The following is a 15,715-nucleotide window of genomic DNA, read 5'->3' on the forward strand; positions in this document are numbered from 1 at the left end:
GGTGCATCAGAGGCTTTATTTTCTACGAGCATTGAAGAAGAACAACCTGTCAGCTGAGCTGCTCAAGGCCTTTTATCATTGCTCCATCGAGAGTGTTTTAACCTATTGCATTACAGCATGGTTTGCAAACTGCTCGGAAAACAACAAGAAATCCATCAGACGAGTCATAAGAACAGCAGAAAAGCTCATTGGTCTCCCTCTGCCTTCACTGGATGATGTTTTTAGGACTCGCTGCCTCCGCCAAGCAAGCAGTATTCTGCAGGACAGAACACACCCCTCACACCACCTTTTTTCTTTGCTTCCATCCGGCAGGCGTTATCGAGCCATTAAAGCCTACACCACAAGGCTGAAAAACATCTTCTTTCCTAGAGCTGTTACTGAACTGAACAGACACGCCCAAGCTTCAGTTGGAACAATTGCATTATTCTAATTAAAATAAGGGCGGACATGTGCAATAATTGTTTTTAATTATTTTAATTTTAGGTATATTTATTACTGTTTTAAGCTATTTAAGGGTTTTTATTAAGTTGGGTATTTTTACTGTTAATTGATGTTTTAGAGGGATACGTGCAATATGGGATATGTGCAGCATGGGATAAGTGTAATATGGGATAATGACAATGTGGGATCAGTGCAATACGAGTTATGTTTGTCTCCAAGCTTGCCCCCCCAATCTCCTGATGTTTTTTTCAATATTTATTGAAGTATGTGTATGGGTGAGTGTGTTTGAGGGTGGTCATTGTTTTTGAGGATGCACAAGCAAACTTCGCTGTGTTGATTGCTGTGCAATGACAATAAAGGTGATTGTGATTTTGAAAAGTGGTCGCATGCTCACTATTTTCCAGCTAACAGCATGAATGGCCCCCCAAGTGTCCAGCGAGCGGTGTTGGATGTTCGTGTGTGTCACTTGGAATTTGGCAGACACCTGCTGCAAGGGGGATCGAATGGGCTCTCACAGAGCACACTCTGTCTTTTGGCTGCTGGTGTGCGCGAGTAGTTGTAGCAACAGGTGTACGAGGTACAATTTTTCACAAATGGCATGCAATCCCTCTTTCGTGCGCTAGTCGGCTTCAGTCGTGTTATGTGTGAAGGGGCCCTAAACTTTGATCCACCTTTTGGTTTGTCAAGTTCAGCACATGTGTTTTGACCCGGTCTCCCCAAATTTCCCTCACCTGTCACTCATTTCTGCAGTGGGTGGGAAGTGCAAAAACACTTTTACAAACAGCAGAACACTTTTATAAGAAGTCCCAAAACAAATTTACAAATGAAAGATCCTGTTGGAAGGGGAATGTACCAAATGACAGACATTCCCCTTCTGTCAGAATCTGTCATTTGTAAATTTGTTTCAGGACTTCTTGTATTTAAGCCTGCCCTGCTTTCCGTTTCCTTGCCCTTTTCTTCTCATTGGTTCCTCACTGCGTTTGTTGTTTTGTTGTTTAAGTACTTTTGATTATCTCTGTCACCTCCTCCTGGTTGTAGCCATGTCCCGTTCATTAGTGTGGTTAATTTTCTTGTTATTTTCGTGTTAGGTTTTGTGTTGTTAGTTTTGGACTCTGCCCCTGTTGGACTCTCGTTGTTTGTTGGACTTGATTTACCTGTTCTTGGGACAATAGGTCACCTGTGTTTTCACCCACCTCCCATTTGGCTGCTGCCTGTATTACTGGGTTCAATTTCTACAGCTAGCTGTAACACACACAGCAGTTGTCTGTGGGCTGCTGTGTGAATGAAACACACTGAACGCTGTCTGCAGGACAAAAGGCGGCAGCGCCCCCCCCCCCCCACCCCCACCCCACACACACACACAAATCCTACAAATCCAGGTTGCTTCAAAGCATACACAGATGGAGCATATCTGTGTGTGTGTGTGTGTGTGTGCTTGGAGGAGAGCTGTTTTTGTACAGGTAGATACACTTGCAGAATGAATGTAAAAGAGCAGCACCTGTAGATATCAGTCCTGCTGATCAGGGCAGGACAGGCACATTCCAAATGTGTCACAGGCATGTGTGATGTGGTAACAGCATTTTAAGAACACACATGATGATTCGTGCGGTAAAAAAAATGAGTGGGAATGTGTTAGACCCTGTGAGAACGTGGCACGGGAGTAAAAGCGTGGCCTCGAAAACGGCACAATGTTTAATTTTGACCACGTCAGTGATGTGTCAAAATTTCCAGAATTCTGTGTGGTCTTCACGGGATACTTATGGCTTCACACTTTTTGACATGTAGTCTGCATTATAATTTATACTGCCTGAATAAGAATTTGCCAACAGTCTGTATGTCATCATTAGCAGGAACATGTTGAAAATGATTGAAAAATTTTGATAGGAATCTGATCACTGTGAGCACGTGGTAAGCAGGGTAAGCTCGTGTGTGCAACTAAAAACAAGGATGTATTTTTGCCAGACTTGGTGGGAATATTACTTCAGTTAGTATCTCCATTTTTGCAACAGGCTGATCAAAGGTCAAGGTCACACAACCACGTTTAGCATTACATCTCCACGACCAATCTGTCTATAGATTTGATCAAAGGCTCATATTCATCAGTAAAGTATCAATTGCTATAAGTGACATCATGATGAAGTCACAAAGAATTCATAATAAGAAGTCATATATTCATGTTTTAAACACCTCTAACTAAGTATTTTGTTTGCAGTTCTTATCAGTGGTCACAAAAGCAGTTTCACCTTCAGAAAACAAAACCACCACGACATCAAAGCCACCTGGTTATGAGTCCCAAGTTTTCTTACTTGTCGATGCAGATTTTTTCCACCTGAGGAACGAGTACTTGTAGCAGTCGCATGATGGTTTGAAGAGGAAGCTTTGCTTTCCACGACATCACCTGAGAGCACACAGGGAATTCAACACACCTTCACGCAGCAGGCGTTCAAACATTAGAAACACAACGGAGTTCTTCATACCCAGTCTGGGCTCGGGCTCCAGGCTGTGGACGCTGATGATACACTGGACAAGCGGCTTCTTAATGACTCGGCATGGTTCACCTGACAATACAACATAAAGCCCGGCGGCACTTTTACCACAGCGGAAAAAAAACAAAAAAACAAAAACAAAAACATCTTAATAAACAACAGGAGTGATTAATGCCTCGTGTACCTCTTGGTCTCTCTCGGAGTTGGACTCCGTGTCACTGGCTCCAGCTATGGTGCCGTTATCAGCAATAGTCTCTGAGGAGCGCGACTGTGGCACAGAAATCAACGTACCATCTTCACTCACCTGGGATTTCTCAGTTATCTTATCAATGCCTAAAGGACAACAAATCTTATATTAGCCATCTCTTCTGCGTTGACCCCGCCTCCAGGACAGGTGTGACAGTCTCCATAAACAACTCAGAAAAGGTGAGTGTTTGGCAGCAGTCCCACACTGATGCTTGACATATTTATTACAGCTACTTGGAATGAATGAATAAATGAGCCAAGGAAGAAGAGATTAAATTCTGAGTCACCTCAGAATCCAGGGGAGGACGACAGTAACTTTTTATCCTCTTTCCTAAACACAATATATATTTTAGTGTATTTGTAAATGGTGCATTTCTATTGTGCTTTTTCAATCTGATGTAGATGCTCAAAGGCCTTTACAATGATGCCTCACATTTATTCACTTACCCACAAATACTAATGTCAGGATTAGTGTTAATTTTGTCACACGTTTGTTTTTTTTTTAGTCAAAAGAGAACTGAATGTATTTTAGTCTTGTTTCAATCGAGACATTTTAGTCTTTTTGATTTAAAAATAAACATTATTTCTGATTACCATTTCAGTCAAGATTGTGTTTCATACTTCTCAAATGTTATCATTACCTTGAGAATATACACTTGTTGAATTATTGAAGGCTTGTGGTGTTTTCTCCCAATATTTGAAATCTGCAAGGTTTCCCATCAGATGCAATTAGACATTTGGTTTTCTAGTAAATCCACTAGTAAAGTCACTGAGCTGTAGGGGTGCAGGTCTTTTGAAATGAAATATTTGTTGGTTCGGGTTTTTCTATTTGCATGTTCAGAATTGGCTAGAAATTTGTTAAAGCAAAGCAGGATAAAAATAAAATAAAATATGAAGATTTTTAATGTTTTTATCTATAGTAAGAGCCACAACTTGAGCCAATTTAGTTTAAATATGATGCACACTCCATATTTTATTATTTTACAAATGATGTTAAAAATGATATTGGATGGGTGTAGTGCTTGCTGCATTCAAAAATCTACACACAGTATCTTTAATCTGAGCCCCAGAGAGGTGATCAGACACTTTAACACCATCCAGCATGGAAACTACTGGATTTCTTTTTTTAATGCTGATTCAGGCATGACTCAGATTGTGAGAACTGCCTATCAATGTTATCAGTAATCATATATTTTAAACGCTAGAATGTTTATGTCAATTATGACAATGAGCCGTTGGTACAGTATGTGCAAATCTCCAAGAGCAATGCATTTTGCAAGTCAGAAATTTATGATGTTACAAATAATTATATGAGTTATGATGGACAAAAGCTCATAAAGCCAAGTTTAAAACAAAGCCCTAGTCCACCAAATAATGAAGGATGAATAATGAGCCACGCAGCATGTTTTGTTTTGTTTTGTTGCTGTGAGAGGAGGTATTCAACTATTGTGGGAGAATAGCGGCTCTGAGAGGCTCATAGAGGCAGTATATTTGGTTAATGAGGCTCATCTCTGAACGTGGTGCTAATTTCAAGATGTTCAAAATTCAGCAACAACAGCATTTGTGCACAAGGTACTACGAGGACTAACGAGGATTATAGAGGCATGTGTGTGGTGAGGATGAGGCTGCTAAAAGCCCATTATCTGAGCACCTGGCAGCTACGAGGACTGTTTAGGACAGGGGCTCAGCCCTCTTGCACACAATTCCACCTGCTTTATGCACCAGATGCTGTATATAAAATCATTATTTTGTAGTGGATTAATCATTTTCTGTCACAGCTTGGATGTTGAAAAGACCTCTAATCGCTTCTGGAATTACAGATGATTGTTTCATCTGGACCCTTTTTCCCCCCTCTCTCTATTGTTATGTTTTAATAGCTTGGTAAAACAGTTGCATGTTTATTCCTAGCTGTAAAAGTATGTAAATGATAGATTTAACATCTTGTTAATGGATCAGATGAGGTGCACTCTGTGCGCGCTGACGCAGTGACTTGAATGGCACCCAAGACAAGCATTTACATAAAACGCCAGCGCGCAAAAGAGTGATTCTGCAGTCAATAACAGACGAACACAAAGTTAAAAGTTGGATTACGGCGTCAAAGTGGCTGTGTGTTTAAAGCCGTGGAAGAATAAAGCCAGTGAAGCCGCAGATGGGGCGAAAAGGAGCGCAGAGCTGTCCAGGAACGCAGAACGAGAATGCGCAAAAGAGCGACTTTGCAGATATAACACAAAGTTAAAAGTTGGATCACGGTGACTGTAAGCTGTGGAAGAAATAAAGAAATTTTTTTTTTTGGAAGTGATCCACACAGTTGCGGCAGCGGGTGTATATAATTAAAGCGGCCATTTCATTGTGGTGTCTTTTTTGTGGTCACAGAGAGCTGGGTGAACGCACAGAACTGCTGCATTTGACTCTGGAACACAGGTGAACAGCAGCCTGGTGCACGATACACACCAGCCAGTATCATGCCAAAGTAGTTATCCCTGACAGAATTTGTATCCCCTGGTGCGGGAGCGCGCACTCACTCAGTGCAGCGTCTTTTTTGGACTGCGTTTAAAAAATGTAACATCTTGAATGGATGCTGTAAACTGAAAACTTGCACTTTAAAAGGGATCAAGTGTGGGAGGGCTGGAGGTTTGGACAAAACTCATGCCTAAACGTGCACCAATGTTGCATTACATGGCGCTACATGGATCATGTGTGGCTTGACGTGGATCATATGCGGTGACACAAGCCACTTGAGGCTGGACAGGGCTCAAATGACAGGTCGGTCGTGGCTCACTAGAGGCTGATGCGTGGCACATGTGAGGTACAGAGAGGCACCTTAGTAGTGGATACGTGACGGCTTAAAACGTGGACCATTCTTCAAATAATCACTGACACACCCATGTGTGGCTCATTATCCATGGCTTATTATTTGGTGGGACCTAGGCTTTAGTGGCAGTAACAATAGTTGGCAGTAACTGATGTGGTGATGTCAGAATTTGCAGAGAGTCATCATTATATGAGGTCTGTCAATAAAATATAGGTCCTTTTTATTTTTTTCAAAAACTATATGGATTTCATTCATATGTTTTTACGTCAGACATGCTTGAACCCTCGTGCGCATGTGTGAGTTTTTCCACGCCTGTCGGTGACGTCATTCGCCTGTGAGCACTCCTTGTGGGAGGAGTCGTCCAGCCCCTCGTCGGAATTCCTTTGTCTGAGAAGTTGCTGAGAGACTGGCGCTTTGTTTGATCAAAATTTTTTCTAAACCTGTGAGGCACATCGAAGTGGACACAGTTCGAAAAATTAAGCTGGGTTTCGGTGAAAATTTTAACGGCTGATGAGAGATTTTGAGGTGATACTGATACTGATTTTTTTTAATGAAAGACATGCGGACGGATTGCAGCGTCGGCTCGCAGCCGCTGCGACGCTCCGCCACAGGAAAAACACCTCCGTTGGAAGCCTTAAGGACAAGTTGGAACATGTCCAGCTGTTAAACAATTTCTCATATACTCACTCCACTGAAAGCCATCAAAAGCCGCCTGGATTTTACAAATGGTTATCAACACGGAGGTGTTTTTCCTGTGCCGCCGCACCGCGCCGGCTGCGTCCCGACGCGCGGACCCGTCCGCACGTCTTTCATTAAAAAAATCTCCTTTAACAGTGGAATATCCGGATAAAATGCTGAAACCAACTTCTTCTGAAACTTCTCTGTTCTCTCACGACGTCCTGGATCAATAGAGCCTGAAATGTGGAGGTTTTCAGCTTGAAACAGGCTGACGACGGCGCCTGAGAGCGCTGCGCGACGTCTTGCACCGTGGGAAGTCCTTAAAGCGACAGTATCACCTCAAAATCTCTCATCAGCCGTTAAAATTTTCACCGAAACCCAGCTGATATCTGCAGATTCAAAGAGAATTCTCATGCCTGCCCTCCATACCTGGGGTGGCCTCCAGGCTGGCCTTGAGCATGCCTAACTCAGCCGTTGCCAGTCTGGAGTTTTTTGTGGAGTCTGACTCTGTGGAGTTGGTCCTGGAAATCCCAGTCACAGGCTTCTTTTTTCTGTGAATTGCCTTTTGAATAGACACCGAGTCAGACGGCAGGTTGGCCAACTGGTGGACGACGTTCCGCTTACGGATGATGGTATACACTAGGTTGTAGTTACCTGTGAGGGAGATTTTAGACAGCAGCTCTAAAATGTTATTGGTAGCGGCCATCACAGTGATGAGGCCAGCATGCGAAATCAAACACTGACATGTTTTTTGGAGGGAGGGGTGAGTGATTTCACAGCTGTCAAAAAGGAAATATTTCAACTGCTACCTGCCATCGCAACACACACAAAACAGATGTTGTCTTATCTTAGACAAGGAGAAAAGGCGCAGCACTGTGCAGACAGTCACCCGGTTTCAATCAGGTAAATTCATTAAGTTATTGATAGTTTAACTTTTTCAACAGTATAATAGGTGACAAAAGCCTGCCTCCTTCATTTAATTTGTCCAAAAGTCCAAACTATCCAAAAAGTGGTTTCACACTACAAATGCACCGGACCATGGTTCAATTTGATTCAGCCTGAGACCACGTCTTTTGGTTGGACCAAAAGTTGGTCCTTTAGTCTGGACAGTGACATGAGCCCTTTTTGTTTCAACAGTATGATGCATTTTTAGTGGGTGAGTAGTTGGATACTTAAGCGGATGGACATATGCACACATATGTGAAAACAAAGAAAATGACATTACTTTATGTTCTTTTACACTTCGACTAATAGCCTACAGTACATACGAGTAAATGTGTAGAAATAATATAAATGGTACGGGCTTCTGGTTCTACTGAAGAGGTTATATTGACAAAGATAAGCTCAGAGTCACTGATCATAAACTACATTAAAAATATAAAGAGTGAACTCAGAATGTGAATTTATTCATTTTAGTCTGTTTGAGCTGAATTTTGAGCTAGTTCTTGCACAAAGCTGATTATTGTTATGGGGCGAAGGGTGTGCAAACTTAGAATGTACACAGGGGTACGTGACCTAGAAAGTTTGGGAACTAATGATCTATTTCCATCTAAGTACAGCATATTATAGGGAACATGCCTTAGCAGTTCCAAAGCATACAAATAAGTCAGTTCAGGAATGTCTTGTTTATGCTCAGTTCTCACCATCAAACTGGTACTGGATGATGTTATTGAAGACCTCAAGTAGGAAGAAGACCAGATGGTGATTCTGTGGGGATGTGAAGAGGAACCAGGGTGTGGAGAAAGCCTCCAGAAGGTGCAGCAGTTTGCTCGCTGCCACCATGGATAGACTCTTTAGATAAGGTGAAACTGTGGTGTAACAAAAGAAACTGTTGAAATATCACTGCAGAAATGGCGACATAGCAACAGGGGAGTGACATTCAGGCAGTCATACTTACTGTTTACGATTACTGTCAGCAGACAGTCATACAGTGGCTGGAGGCGCTGGTGACCAGAGGTGATGATTTTATGGAAGATCTAATCATTAACAAGTTAAAAAAACATGCATTAATAATGAGTTCTTGCATTCGTCCTTTAAGGCCCCGTCACATCTTGAGGATTTAGCCTGTATATGCCAACGTATTAAAAATACACCCAATACACCGGCATGCATCTAATAAGTTATGAGTAAGTTTTGAATGAGTTAAAAGCACGTCAAAGCACACGTATACGTCTTAGTATGGTGAGTTCGTTGAAAAAGTTTTGATGCATGCCAGCGAACGGTTCAGACCGTTTCAAATATTAAAATCATTCACACGGAGTAAATATAAAGTCTTACGCTTACTTGCTGTGTCATTTCAGTCGGCATTATCATCACAGCCTGACGAAAACTTATCCACGTAGAGTATCCTGATTTGGAAATCGACATCTGAAAATACTTTAGTTCCTTGTCTTGGCTGAAGATACGTAGCATTTTAAAAGATGTCCCACTGTGTTTTTCTGCTCCTGGTGTGTTTCTTAGCCTGAAGCAGAGAACACCTGCGCTTTGTGCCACAACAAGAATATTAACTTGTTTTAAAAGTTGAAAGTCACAGTGTCTCATTCATTCACGCCAGCGTTTATCACAGGCATCAGACGATCCTTCAGTATTCTACACTTGATGAAAATAAATCCCATGATCCACCAAGACAAAAATAAAATTGAATAAAATGTTTAAAATGTTAAATTACTCTGGCCTTCATGTGGAGAGAAGAAGGCACGCAACAGTGTACACATGCTTGAGAACGTGCATGTCAACATCGACATGCTCCACCTCCCAGGCAAAAGGGTACTGCTGGGGGTGAAAACGCAAGCCAAGGCAGACATAATCGTTACGACCCGTACCATCACAGACCGCTGGGTGGAAATGGGGCTGCCAGCATACGCTGGCTAAAACATCATAGTGTGACAGCTGCATAACTTATTCACCATAGCCACCGTACTGGCCAAATTTTTCATAAGTTGACATATGCTGGGTAAATCGCCATGGTGTGACAGGCCCATTAGCAGCTACTGAAGAGAGCTGAGCTAACTGTGATGCACTGCAATACGAGTCATTGCTACTCGCTAATTCATAGATATATGGCAGAGATTTGTTCAGCTAAAATTTGAACCTGTCATGACTTCATGCTGAATCACCAAGATTTCCCTTATTATCATTGTGTAACTATTTATACTGTCCTCCACTAGATGGCAACAAGAGGTTATATGTATTTGTATACCACATCCCACAACACATTCATCAATAATGAAAAGATGTTGTGAGTGACAGCGAGCATACACATGAAATTCTAATCAAGTGACCATCTACTCAATATTCACTCTGCAAAAGAATGATTGTGTTTACAGTCTTTCCCAGGGAATCTCTGTTGAATTTAAATGTATCACTAAACCACATGGCAGTGGTGGCCTTGGTGACTACGAGAAAATTAAAAACTGACAACAAGCAAGGGGAAGATGACTTAGCACTTTTTTCTTTTTTTTTAACAGGGATATTCTTCATTTGTTCCTGCCTTCACTCTCCCTGCTCTCTGGTTTCTTTTCCATTATTTATGCATGTGATGGTAGGATTATATCCTGAAACAAGCCCAGACATGTTCAGCATGTTGGACAGCTGTGGAATATATATACATACACCACAAGCAAACACAAAGCTGCTTTTTGGATTGATCTGATGCATCAAGGTGACCCAACATCTCTTGGTTCTTGATCCTCCTCATGTACCCTTTTAATTTATTGAGTTACAAGATGAAAGCGTTTAGTGTTTTCATTCAAGTGGAAGAGTTGCACAGTTACTCAGTGCATTTTACAGTGAACCAGATTACACAACATCAGGGTTCATAATAAACAATGTCCATATTCATCCTGAGCACTGTGCGCATAAACATGCCATCATTCTTGCGCTTGCAAAGGACGCATCTGTGCAACTTGACTTTGCGTGTGTGCCACACGGTATGTGTGTGGACTGCTCCAGATTTGTGCCCATATTTTCACTGCCATTCCGGTCCGGATGGCATTCAGTGGACAGTCGGCTGCCATGCACGTACATATCGGGAGGACCAATTCAGTGAGATTCCACATGAGCAAGATGATGACTTTTTGCCTGGTTTTGTGTGATTTTATGTCTGTGCCTCCTCCTGACCAGTCACAGCCCAGTGAGATATGAGCCTCAGCACACACATTTTATAACCAGAAAGTAAGACAGGAAGCAGCAGGACCCTGAAGACTTGGATCTTCTTTCGCCTACAAAAGTATTACCAAATATCTCTGTTCAGTGACCTCATGACTCCATAGGTTTTTCTAGGCATATCCCTATCTCAATGGAAAAAGAGCCAGACACATTAAGGTCACTGCTATGGTATATCACAGACGGAGCATATGCAAATACAGCGCTTGAGCTGCAGATGAGGTAAAGGAGGCAGTCTTGGTATGTTGACCAAATGGCGGACATAAATGACCCTACTCTGTCATTTTAGTTGCTAAAATAACTTGGTAGCTTGAGGGTCAATTAACATCTACTGTATCCGCCCTTTTCAGGTTTCAAATCCCGCAAAACCTCAGAGAGGTCACTGCGCTGCGAGATCTCAGTAACATTGAGAACTGGATTGAGACGCTCTGATCACGCTGCACTTTAACCGCTGCACACAGACAACACCATTAACATCACAACATAAAACTATTTTTATATTGTGCCTAAAACTGTCATGAATATATTCTCTGGGTTTATAAATGTTGTTATTGCATTTGTTTTATGTAAACATGCGAGAATCACAGGCTGTCTCTCCGTTATTTTCAATGGGAGCTGCTGTGAGCTACGCTCGCTTCCTGATCATGTCGTTCTGGGAGAAAGTGAAGTTTGCTCTTTAACGTCTTGATTATTGTTCTTTACAACACTGTTTGTCCTCTTTGTTCCAGACTAATACATATAATATGTCTGAAATTCAGTTTGCGTTCATTAAATTCCACGCAGATTAAACGTAACAGACACAGATTATTTGTTATAATTGTTTTAGCAAGTTATCAGGGTATCATGCATGGAGTCTCTTATTAACGTGATGAAAAGCATAAAAAATTACATTTCTGTAGTATAATATTCATTTACAATTGTCATCATGTGGATTCTCTATGTTGTTTTGACTGCAGCGACTCTCTGGCGCGCAAGGGATTATGGGATACATGATAACCCTGGATTGTGTAATTCTCTCAGGCCCAAATCTGTGTCTGTTACATATTAGTTAGGTGAAGAAAAAAAAAAAAATCAGGAACCACACATAGGCAGATTGTCATTTTTTTCTAGACAACATGCAAAATTACCTGAACAAAATGCAAACTAAAAGTGTGTTTTTAAAGTACATTATAAATCCTGTTGCTCACAATGGAGGTGCAACAGCTCAAGCTAACATTAACTCGTTGGCATTGCATTATGTGATGCTAGTGAGTTTTCATGCTAATGTCAGCAAGTATATGTTGTATGTATCTGTTTTTTTATTACATGCATGATAAACCCCACTGCTCACAATGGAGGCAAAACAGCTTATGCTTACATTAGCCCATTAGGTGCAATATCAGCACCTTGACATCACACTAAACGCCAAGATAGCGCCAAGCCAACATATTATCTAAAGACTGTAACCTTTCTAAAATAAGGAAACAGCGTAGCATTTACCAATTATGAACTGCAAGTGGATTAAATACAATTTAGAAGGACCTTGGAACATATTATTCAGCATTTTCCAAATACTGTTCTAAGGAAATTCTAATTATTCAAGAGATTATAGACATTTATTCACTGTGAGCATAATAAAGTAGATTTTATTCATCAACTCACATTTAATATTTAATAAATACTATGGCTAAAGAAACTTATTTAAATACAGATGGTTATTTTGGAGGTTTTATATACTTCAATAATTAAAAAAATTTCCTAAAATATATTTAAATATTTTTATTTTAGGGAATTTCAGCTTGATTAGAGTGGATTTATCCACAGGGATTGTCCTAGTACTTAACATATAGTATCAAATTTCAACATATCAGAAGATCTTGTGAGGTGGAATAACAGAATATTTTGTTTGATATCATTTTGCTTGTTTGTTGTGAAGTGAAAACACTCACGACAATGAGGAGGTCAGCATGGGTGCCTGTGAAAACAGGCGTGTCCATCGGGACACGGAGAGTGTACGGTTTGTTCAGACGCACACCGAAGTTCCTCTCTCCGCTCAGCAGCAGCAGGATAAACACCCCGATGTGCATGAGTCCCACACAAGCTGCGGAAAACAACACAGGACAAGTTGTGGCGAGTTAACACACACGTGCATGCACTGTATCTCTCAGCAGGCAGTGACTCACATTGATCTGCTCTGGCATCGTTCAGGTAGAACAGGATGGGAATCAGCATGTCCAACACGTCACTGCTCTTCAGCACAAAGAAGAGGAATTTCTAAAACACACAACTGTTTCATTCATGATGACCTCAGGAAGCAGTTTTAAAGTTATAGTAAGACTGAATATATTCTGTCAGTTATTTCCTTTGTGCATTAACTGCAGTGCTTTTTAAACTGTGTGCACTAATCAAACCATTCAGACAAAGCAGACTGAGTGTAAAGCTGCACCCTCAATTTGTAATAAGAATTTTGCCCACAATTAAAATCTGAAAGCCAAAAAAAGGATAGCTAATATATGTCAAAGTACTGAGGTGTTTGATTTATGTTTTTCTTTAAAGCTGTACTACCAAACTTCTCTAATCACAGCCACAGAAGCCAAAAACTCCTTCGGAGTTCTCACTGGTGTCTTGGTGGCTTCCCTCACGTTTGTCCTTCTTAGATAGTCACTCAGTTTTTGAGAGTGGAGACTATAAACGGTTCACAATACATTACCATACGGTTTGTATTTCTTAATGATTGAAGTAAAGGAAGTCCAAGAAATATTCAGTGACTTGAAAACGCTTGTGTATCCATCGACTGACAAATGATCTTTTATTGCATAAAAAAACAAGTCTGAATACATTTCATCTTGTATCTTTATGACATTTCACAGCAGAAAAGGAGTCGCACCTTATTGAAGTCACAGAGTTTCCAGAAGAGAATCAGCAGTTCCTGATGGAACTGGATCTTCTTGGCAGAGTGGGGCAGGTACGTCTGAACCAGGGGATTGTTGAGCAGGCGTGCCAGGCCTTTCAGAATAAAACTCAAGTCCTGATAAACAAACAATGTGTGCTTTAACATCACGTCTTTCTATTTAATACAAAATAGTTAGCAGTATTTTCGCAGTACCTCTTCTCTGTGTATCCTGGAGAGATAATTCACAAACAGATTATCAGGTCCAGCTGGCTGAAAAAAATGAACAAAAAAGAGACCCAAGGTTTTCTTGGCTCTTATGCAACGTGGATATCATGGTTTGTGATAAATAAACAATAAAGTCATTGATTCTGTCACTGTCTTCTTACTTCCTGTTCCTCCACCATTGAGGAGGATGCAGAGACATTCAGGGTCTGGAGTGTGGTGCCAGCAGCTGTCGTGGGTTCATTTTCCAGAGTGACAATCAGGACCTGGACAGCCTGTTCCACCAGCTGCTCCCGGTGGTTGGAGAACAACAGGTGGTTGTAGGGGAAGCCATAACCCACAGGGTCGTAGGCACACACCACGTTGAGCAGAGATGTGAACAGGGGCAGAGCGTGTCTAAGTGGAAGGAATCAAAGACACATCAGGATCAGTGCTCAATGGTGCTGGAGGTTTGGATGGCTGAAAAATTTAAAATGAGAACTATGACATTTTTCAACCTATGCTCTATTTTTAGATTTTTTTTTTTCAGAGGGGGAAATCATTATTTCACTTCTGATAAAATTTAATTAACGAGCGTATTAGTGATTTAGAACTCAAACATTGCTGCAGGCTAATTAGCTGTTGCTGGACAGGGCTATCAGAAAAACTCAGAGTAAACCATTTCTTGTCACCACTGAAAACGCAAAAATGCTACTTTGACCGTCTGGAAGCATGGACGAGATCCCTAAGGAGGTAAACGTGCGCATGTTTACTTCACCAAATACAAATAAACCTTTGAAAACAACCGATTTATGGCCATTCCTCTGTGCTGAGGAAGATTGTCTGTTGATTATTAAAGGGGAGAGGATTTAGGGGAGGTGATGGTCTAGTGATTAAGCGTTGGGCTTGAGACCAGAGGATCCTCAGTTCAAATCCCTGCATGACTGGAAAATCACTAAGGGAACCTTGGGCAATGTCCTTAATCCCCTAGTTGCTGCCGGTGTGTCGTGAGCGCCTTGGATGGCAGCACCCTGATGTCAGGGTAAATGTAAGGCATTAATGTAAAGCGCTTTGAGCATCTGATGCAGATGGAAAAGCGCTAGATCAATTTCTGGACACGACGTAGTGAAACTCTACATCCAAGGATGATCTAGAGACGGCTGTGCATGAGTTCGTTTAACATGAGAATGTCGCTGCACGCTGACAGAACACATGGTCCTTGACTGATCCTGATCCTGGTCTGATGGCTGGAAAATCCCAGATGGTCAGGGTCTGAGGACCTGCTGCAGCCTTCATCCACCTTCACAGTTGTTGGGTTAGAAGCCATCACCTCCTTCGCCTGATCTGCCATTGAGGACTTGTTTCACCAGAGCCCCGTTAGCTGTCTTGTGTTCTGGGTTCCTGTTGGGTCTACATGCTATTACCGTAGTGGCCACTGGTCACACAAGATCACCACCGTATTTCACTCCAACAGGCAGTCCCCTATTTGATCTGTTACCAAGGTATCATGACACGGATGAGGGCTTGGATTTTGACACCCAAAAGACGAAACAAATGAACACTGGGAAAAACAGTACTGTAAAGTTAACACAGTACTGCAGCCTTGTTTCAGGAGAGGAGTTTTTTTTTGGCAGACACTTAAAGTATCTTCGGAGAAAGCAAACTGCAAGATAATTCACAAGTGATCAATTTTAATTTTGTTCATTTTTGTGAAACTCCTTACAATCTATTGCACTCCATGTTGACACATTGTACAAAAAAAATATCATGAAACATTGTAATTTCAATGGAAATATGATATTTCAGGTTGTAATG

At 41.4% G+C, this 15,715-nt stretch overlaps 1 protein-coding gene across 3 annotated transcripts in view; it reads right to left on the reverse strand.

Annotated features, from left to right (window-relative positions):
* Positions 1 to 15,715, reverse strand: part of LOC117531017 (protein HID1-like) — a 61,604-nt gene that overhangs the window by 4,592 nt on the left and 41,297 nt on the right. The window contains exons 8-18 of one of the 3 annotated variants that reach the window (XM_034194011.1): positions 14,086 to 14,317; positions 13,913 to 13,969; positions 13,694 to 13,834; positions 12,990 to 13,080; positions 12,756 to 12,907; positions 8,561 to 8,639; positions 8,307 to 8,471; positions 7,093 to 7,317; positions 3,103 to 3,260; positions 2,919 to 2,999; positions 2,748 to 2,839 (exon numbers count right to left, since the gene is read on the reverse strand). In XM_034194011.1, the coding sequence (XP_034049902.1) occupies positions 2,748 to 2,839; positions 2,919 to 2,999; positions 3,103 to 3,260; positions 7,093 to 7,317; positions 8,307 to 8,471; positions 8,561 to 8,639; positions 12,756 to 12,907; positions 12,990 to 13,080; positions 13,694 to 13,834; positions 13,913 to 13,969; positions 14,086 to 14,317 (1,473 nt within the window). The remainder of the gene's footprint in view (positions 1 to 2,747; positions 2,840 to 2,918; positions 3,000 to 3,102; positions 3,261 to 7,092; positions 7,318 to 8,306; positions 8,472 to 8,560; positions 8,640 to 12,755; positions 12,908 to 12,989; positions 13,081 to 13,693; positions 13,835 to 13,912; positions 13,970 to 14,085; positions 14,318 to 15,715) is intronic. The other 2 variants (XM_034194012.1, XM_034194013.1) reach the window with 2 other exon arrangements.

The sequence above is a fragment of the Thalassophryne amazonica genome, chromosome 18 (genome assembly GCF_902500255.1).
Source record: "Thalassophryne amazonica chromosome 18, fThaAma1.1, whole genome shotgun sequence".
NCBI lineage: Eukaryota > Metazoa > Chordata > Actinopteri > Batrachoidiformes > Batrachoididae > Thalassophryne > Thalassophryne amazonica.